This window comes from Carassius auratus, chromosome 1 (genome assembly GCF_003368295.1).
Source record: "Carassius auratus strain Wakin chromosome 1, ASM336829v1, whole genome shotgun sequence".
Classification (NCBI taxonomy): domain Eukaryota; kingdom Metazoa; phylum Chordata; class Actinopteri; order Cypriniformes; family Cyprinidae; genus Carassius; species Carassius auratus.
Window position 1 is genome coordinate 13,498,334 of NC_039243.1, and position 8,211 is coordinate 13,506,544.

The following is an 8,211-nucleotide window of genomic DNA, read 5'->3' on the forward strand; positions in this document are numbered from 1 at the left end:
GGCTAGACTTTATCATGACTTCACAGATGGAGAAAGATGGTTATTGAGAAAATGACCTGTAGTCAGACATCGTCTGCCTGTCTGTCAGCTATTATTATAATGATGATAGCCGAGGGAACTGCTGATATCACCAGCCTGTGTTTTTGAAGCTATATTTTCAAGGTACAAAATATCAGTGCTATTCAAAATTGAACTGAGTTTATTTTGTTTTATATGAACTTAGTGGTGTTTAAATGCAACAACAAACGCAATGTCAGGTTTTGAAAAGCATTTTTGGGATGATGTTTATTATCAGCCAAACTAGAAGTTGTGATGTATTTGTATGAATTAAAACATAATAACTGTTCAGCAATAATAATAACACACACAAGGAGGCAAGGAATTGATTGTATGGTTTATTATAAATCAAGATTTAAAAACATGGCTGCAAAAAAGCTATGATTTTTATGGCTCTCATGCATCAAGCCACTGAGAAAGCACCGTTTGATTAATCGTCATTATTTCTTATGCAGGAAATCATTTACGCAGTCGATTTGCTAAACACTACAAGCAGCTTCTTTGGGGTTCAGGAAGTGGTGGTCAGCTTATCTGTTCATCTATGAAAGAAGAAAAAATGAAGGCTTTAGAAATGTGTTGCATTGTCCAGAAAGGACGTTATTTTTTTTTTATCATTTAATAATTATAAATAAAAAAATGTTTCTAAAAGTTGTACTTAAATAAAATACTAAATACTAAAATAAAAAACAATTTTCATTCATGAACTGCTAAGAAAATTTCACAACTAATTATACAGAAATGGCAAGTAACACATTGAATTAAAATGACAATTTAGAAAGAATGAAACAGTATTTTCTTCTAAAACCTTCTCCAATATTTTTTCTTTTATTTATGTGTGAGTAACCAGTGTACAATGAAGCATCTTCCATTGCAAAAACTGTTCAACTGATGGCTTTACAGCATTATGATTGATAAATCTGTTCTAATTATATTCAACCAACCAATCTGGTTTAGTCATCATGTTCATCATCATCATCGTCCTTTGGAACAGGGGCCTAAAAAAAATAAAAATAAATTACAAACAGCCACATATATATGTGAAATTATACTATATATATATATATATATATATATATATATATATATATATATATATATATATATATATAGAACAAATTTTCAGTTTGACTGTACTGGGGCAGCAGGAGCAGCGGGAACAGCTGGAACAGCAGGAACAGCAGGGGCAGCTGGGGCAGGTTGAGGAAAGCTGAATGGGTAGAGCTAGAACACAGAGGAAAATTAATGAACTTCTACGTACCTTGAAATAAATGGGGGCATCGTGCTGGAAATTCATATTTCATATAGCACTAGACAAATAAAATAGTGGAAAACACATACAACTTCAACACTTTCTTTGCCTGGGGGCTGGGGAATCTCATGCTTAATGAAGCCGCGGACAGGTTGACCCTGTGGAGAATAAGACAAAATGAGCACTGACTGCATGCTCAAATAGCAAGAAATAATGAATATTAGGAAACAAGAAACAATTGAAACTCACGGGAACTCCAGCTGCAGCCTGCTGAGCTGCCAAAAGCTGAAAATATAATATAATATAATATAATATAATATAATATAATATAATATAATATAATATAATATAATATAATATAATATAATATAATATAATATAATATAATATAATATAATATATATTTATATAAAACATACTTCTAAAATATTCTAATAAAATATTTATTACATGTTTGAGTAATATATTATTGAGTTATTATTGGTAAAATGAATCTATTTCACACATATAGTCCACACTTACAATCTCGACCTCTGAAGGTCTAGCTGCAGCAGCGGCCGCAGGAAGGCCCTGTAGATCATCATACACACTTCTTATACAATCCACACTCCAGTATACCATATATGACGCATATATTAATATACATGAACTATATAGTCCCATATGCTATGAATAATTTTATTTGGTCTTTTTAAATAATAATCATGTATTTTTTAATGTTTGGACCAAACTCACCTGTGAGGCCGGGACAGGTTTGTACTCTAGCTCATAATACATCAATTGCTGTGTGTCAAAGAACAGGAAAGTCAGTATCACATAATGTTAGCATCACGTATTCTTGTCATAGCTGAGGGTCAAATACTGTAGATGATGTACCGGAGCGCAGTAGGCCACCCCAATGACTAATGCCAGCAAAATGAGGGATCTCATGCTGAATGATAACGTCTGAAATAAAATGTAAAATATACATTTTATAAAAGAAGTAGTTATATTTAACCAACTACAACAGGAAACTAGATCTAGAACTAGACTTTTAACCCCAAACAGCAAAGGTATGCACTGATGAGCATTTGTTGAATTAATAGTACCTTACCTTTGTTTAAGACTGTTGAGCGTGATCAGGATTGTTGAGGAGGACTCTGTGATACTGCTGTCTAGATATACCCCTTATATTCAATTTGAAAACAAAAGGCCCGTAACGTCAGCATCTGATTGGCTTTGGTGAGCAGCCAAGTTTCTGTATAGAGTGTTCAAAAGAGGTAGATATCTTTACTTATCTCAAAGCTAAATTTTGGCTGTGATTGTAATTATATTAAGTTTGGCACGATACATTAAAGGGAATATGAAGGTATACAAATAAATCAAACGCAATAAAAAGATACGTTTATGGCACAAGTGATTAAATCATAATATCTGACGGCACTGTTCACACTTGTCTAAGCTGTATAAAACCTTCTGCCTGACTGAGAAATCATAAATCATTTTCTATACAATAAATACCAAAATAGACAAAAACCACTGTACCTAAGCAATATTTTTACTTATTTTTCATTCAATATAAAATATGAAAAATCAGTGACAGAATTATTTTTTTTTCATGTAAGTTAACAGTAGATAGTTTCCCTATTTTCTCTATGAACAGGCAATTCAGTTTTGATGACTTTAATATTCAGAACTGTTATTCTATATTCTGTACTCTCTCTCTCTCTCTCTCTCTTTCTCTCTCTCTCTCCCTCTCTCTCTCTCTCTCTCTCTCTCTCTCTCTCTCTCTCTATATATATATATATATATATATATATATATATATATATATATATATATAAGTTATATATAATTGCTGATTATGCGAGCCACACTCTTGTTATATATATGTTAAGGCTGTATTAAACTTTGGATTTAATTGCATGTCAGATTTTACTCTTTTAACATATAGACTAATCCACACAAAGTCAAAACTTTAGGTCATACCTCTTGTGGATAGAATAAAAGATAAAGAAATAGTAACAAATAAACAAACCGAAAACAAAATACATGAAAAAGTATAAGAACTGCCATGACCCAATATATAAAAATGCATATTTGTGGAGTAAAGATTTGTCTGAGGGGCACATATCAGTGTTGGCATTGGCAGTATCACAGAAAGCAGTGTGGGAACACTGGAACAAGAGCATCTTTGTATTCTGGAGTTGGGAATGTAGAGGGAGTTAGATTAGGATCACTGTGAAGGGGATTGCTGAAATGAATGGTCCATGATCTGAATCCAAATATCCAGTGTTGGTTAAAGGGGTTTTCAAATGAGGACTGGAAAATTATTTGATTGAAGAATGAGGACTAGAAATATAATATAATATAATATAATATAATATAATATAATATAATATAATATAATATAATATAATATAATATAATATAATATAATATATGTAATATTATTGTGTGTCATTCGTGGATGGGAACCTGCATTAGCAGTATATTATATATTGTTGAAATGTTTCTGTTAGAAAACAGGCACTCCATAGGAGAACTGATGATGGAAAGGTATTGATGAGAAATTATGTATAAGTTATGAGTTAAGTGACTGACAAGTGTGCAAAAAGACTTTAAAAGAACGATGCAAAAGGAAGTGCATTTCAGGCCAGATGATATTCAATGAAAAGACTGAATGAACTGAATGACTTCTCTTGGGATGAATATGCTGAGCTGACAAACTGAGCTGACAGAGATATCATTAGCATGAACATATTTAACTGATACGTGAGGCGATATATTATGCCGTTGCTCTTTGTTTGGACATATCGAGTGCAGCGGGTTTCCTCAATAAATTAAAACACTTCAGATCTGACACACAGAAAACAGAAAAGAAGATTTCCTCCAGCTAAATATTTTTGATAATTTACCAAACAGTTTAAAACATAAAGGCTTGCTTGAGGGTTACATAGTTAAAGTTAATTAAGTTTGGGTTTGGAGCTCGAATCAGAATAAACCTGCTGAACCCAGACAGCCTGCTGGGTACAAACTAAATCATACATACTTCTGAAATTGTACACTGAACGATGGAAACATTCCTTGATTGTGATCCAAGAATTCTAAATAGAAAAACTGAAAAAAAAAATACAGTGTATATATATATATATATATATATATATATATATATATATATATATATATATATGTGTGTGTGTGTGTGTGTGTGTGTGTGTGTGTGTGTGTGTGTGTGTGTGTGTGTGTGTGTGTGTGTGTGTGTTTTACTGTCAAATTCCACAGGGAAAAAATAAAAACTAAAATCAAGATTTGACTGAGTAAACAAGCAAAAGTTTCTTACCTGCAGTTGCTGGGAATGAGGATAGGGTAAGTACTGAAAGTGTGCAGGAAGTTGGATTGAGACCAATATTGAAGTTGGTTTGAGAGGCCCATGGATTGGTCAGAATAGGCCGATGTGGCTGGGGACCGGAGAGCATTCTGGGAGATTCAGGCTGAAACTGCAGTGGCACATGTTGGGTTTGTACCAATACCTCAGAACCAGACGGGGAAGGTTCCCTGCGCTGACATCTGTCCCTCTGGGAGCGATTCCATCAAATCAGCATTTGGACAGATCTATGAAAAGGTTGATTATTGAGAGATGATTTAAAAAGTCACATAATCAGTCAAAAGTGACTTTTTAATTGTGCATTTATTGCTATAAATGATGAACTATCACTATTTGCTGCACCTCAGATTATTAACGCAGTAGTGAGTTCACACAGAGAAGTAATAAACATTAAATAATTAGCATGAATGTAACCCTGAAATATCTCTAAAGAAATCGAGTTTTAACTGGGTGAACATCAGTGACTGACCGGAACTCCAGATGTCCCAGCTAGAAAACATGCGAGCAATGCTTGAAGCCCCATTTGTGTCCAACACACATAGTAAATACATGTGTAACAGCGTGACAAATATGAAATGAATAGCAAATATTGCATGACTATAAAATCAAAGCCAAACAATCACATTAAAATCCTTATTGTAAGCAGTGTGAGGGTACTTAAATAGTGTTCCTTCCTCAAGCAAACAGAAAACATGGGAAATAGGCTCCGACCTCAGACAATATAAAACCTCATTGTACAACCTAAAAAACACTTGACAAGATGGTGATTTGAGTGATTTGATATATTGGTTGAGGTATTTACTAAAAGTCAATGAATAAAAGATTAATATGATCATAAAAACTAGGTATGTTTAGTCTGTAAGCGATTTACATAAGTTCATTTGTTCTTACAGTGTGCTCATTTTACAGTAGAAACAAGCATTATGACATGGAGAAATCTGGTTTATTTCAACCAATCAAAATATTGCACTCACCCACACAAGAATCGTTTGTCTCATCTGAGGTTGCTTCTCAGTGATTTTGTCTTTCCAGTGTTAATTAAAGCAAAACCAACCCTAGCTTCTGAAAAAGGCACTTTAGTTTATTTAATGACAGTATAATTCTGTCATTCCCACAATCCCCACTATACTAATTTCACATAGTGGTGAGATAACTGTTATTATTAAGTTGGGTTCAGACAAAAATAGGAATGCAGACACAGACAACAGTTTTAACGAAACTTCTATTCCTCAAACATGACTGGATATGCAAACAAACAAACCTCTATCATTAAAAAAAAGAAAAAATCTAATTGTTCTATATTTTGCGCTCCATTGTGAAGACTGTAGTCTGTACCCATTTTTGATGTGATCACTAATAAGACTGAAGATATTTTCTCCTTAGATAGACAGTGTTTAAAAGGTGTATAGGGGCTCAGGAGTCATACTGTCCCACCCAAAGCAATCTCAAAATCTCAAAATTACATACCACCTCTTGGTGTGTTGACACTTGCACCACACCTAGTGCATAATTCCCTCAGAGTTGCATGCATTGACCATTGCAACACTGCCAAGGTATCATCTGAAATTACTAAACGTTACTTCAGAAATTATTTTCACTTCATCATTTTGGATGTCAATGCCTGTTAGGGCAGCTAGTTGAATAGTATTCAACAATATTATTCAAAAATAATAATAGTAATTGGTTGACTGCAATGATCAGAAACATATAGGTCATAAGTGTATTCAGTAGCGGTGTATAGAAAACGTATTTCTCTAATGCAGGTTTTACCAACTGATGATAAACGTATAAGTAAATAAATGTTTTAAAAAAGAAAAATTTGTTGTTTTTAGTTCTAAATGACAATGAATAACATGTTAAATAAGTGAGATTCATTATGTTTATTGAAAGCATTACTTAAAATCTCAAGGGTACTTTAAAGTCATTGTTCGGCTCCAAAATGATTCCTGCACTATGGTGGACCATCTCCACGGAAGGTGGTGCTGATGACTGGGGGGCTGGCTGTGGCTGGAATCGGAGTGGGAGCAGGAGCCGGAGCCGGAGCCGGAGCTGGAGCCGGGGTCGTGCCTGGAATTGGAGTGGGAGCAGGAGCCGGAGCTGGAGCCGGGGTCGTGGCTGGAATCGGAGTGGGAGCAGGAGCCGGAGCCAGAGCTGGGGCTGGAGCTGGAGCCGGGGTCGTGGCTGGAATCGGAGTGGGAGCAGGAGCCGGAGCCAGAGCTGGGGCTGGAGCTGGAGCCGGGGTCGTGGCTGGAATCGGAGTGGGAGCAGGAGCCGGAGCCGGAGCTTGAGCCGGGGTCGTGGCTGGAATCGGAGTGGGAGCACGAGCCGGAGCCGGAGCCGGGGCAGGGACTGAATGAAGCAGTAGGGACCACAGAAATGGGAACAGAGGTCCAGGCCTCACATGGTTATAGTCTCTTCCAGGAAAATAGGACCCATAGATCCTCTAGAGCAAAGATATTATAAACAGTGAAACATTGTGATTATATTTTTGGGCAAGGTTTTTTTCAGATAAGAGATTACCTCTTCACTACCAGAGGAGCTCCAGGGTTTATGACGGTGGCACAGCTGTGAGGAAATAAACACAGCATGAGTTCACAATATTGTAATCATTGTCATTTAATAAAGTATCATAAAATGTTGTTTGATTCCATTCTAAAGGCTTGAATGAGCAGGGCTCCTCATTTGCATCACAGCAGAATTATATGATATAATAATGATATAAACTACTATGAGAGTAAAAGCATAATTAAAAAACAACATTTACTTACAGATCCAGGGCAAATAAGCCACAGCATGGTCAATAATAAGAGACTGTTCATTTTAGAGTGGTACTGTTTTTTAACCTTATTTATAAAGAGAAGAACAGGTCATCTAAAAGCACATTGAGCTCATTAATAATTGCAATTCAGTAATACTGATATTTAACAGACTAAGCATTTCAAATGCACACTCATAAGACAGAAAAACACTTGATTTAAAGACTTGTTCCACATGCAAGTACTATATTTATCCACATGGAGTCACTCTTGAGCGGAACAAAAGGGCTTGAGGACAGTTAAAAAAAATCACCAGGTTGAAATTAATGCCATTTAGTATTTTTTTTTTGAAAAAACGAAATCTTTGATATTTCAGTCTCCGAAGTAAAACTCCAAAAGTATATTTTTTATTATATCTGTAGTGTAAATTATACTTTAAACAACACTAGTTTAAATGGTTAAAGTACATTAAATCAAGTATATAATAAAATGAACAACTATTTAATGAAAACAATGGTATTTTTCATGTTTCATGTCAGACTGGGGTAAAATGTCATATTATTATAAAAGTTGTAAGAAATGTGTTTGAAATTTTCAAATGTGAATAACTTATCATATTTGTATCTTCTGGGTTATTTTAATATCATTGATAAGCTATTGTAGTTTTTCTTAATATTTAGATTTGTTTATTTTTATTTTTAATAATTTTAGGAAAAGTAATTCTGTTGTGTATTTTTTTCTTCTTTTCTTAATCTGTCCACATATATTTTATTATTGTTATT

At 34.5% G+C, this 8,211-nt stretch overlaps 1 protein-coding gene across 1 annotated transcript; it reads right to left on the bottom strand.

Annotated features, from left to right (window-relative positions):
* Nucleotides 1-381: 381 nt before the first annotated feature.
* On the bottom strand, nucleotides 382-2,498 carry LOC113116699 (translation initiation factor IF-2). The gene is made up of 9 exons (XM_026285304.1): nucleotides 2,400-2,498; nucleotides 2,183-2,251; nucleotides 2,042-2,089; nucleotides 1,829-1,876; nucleotides 1,556-1,591; nucleotides 1,396-1,464; nucleotides 1,192-1,278; nucleotides 999-1,052; nucleotides 382-596 (listed from the first exon to the last, which is right to left on the bottom strand). Exons 2-8 carry the CDS (start codon nucleotides 2,234-2,236, stop codon nucleotides 1,008-1,010), a joined length of 387 nt encoding a protein of 128 aa, XP_026141089.1. The 5' UTR covers nucleotides 2,237-2,251; nucleotides 2,400-2,498; the 3' UTR covers nucleotides 382-596; nucleotides 999-1,007.
* Nucleotides 2,499-8,211: the final 5,713 nt, after the last annotated feature.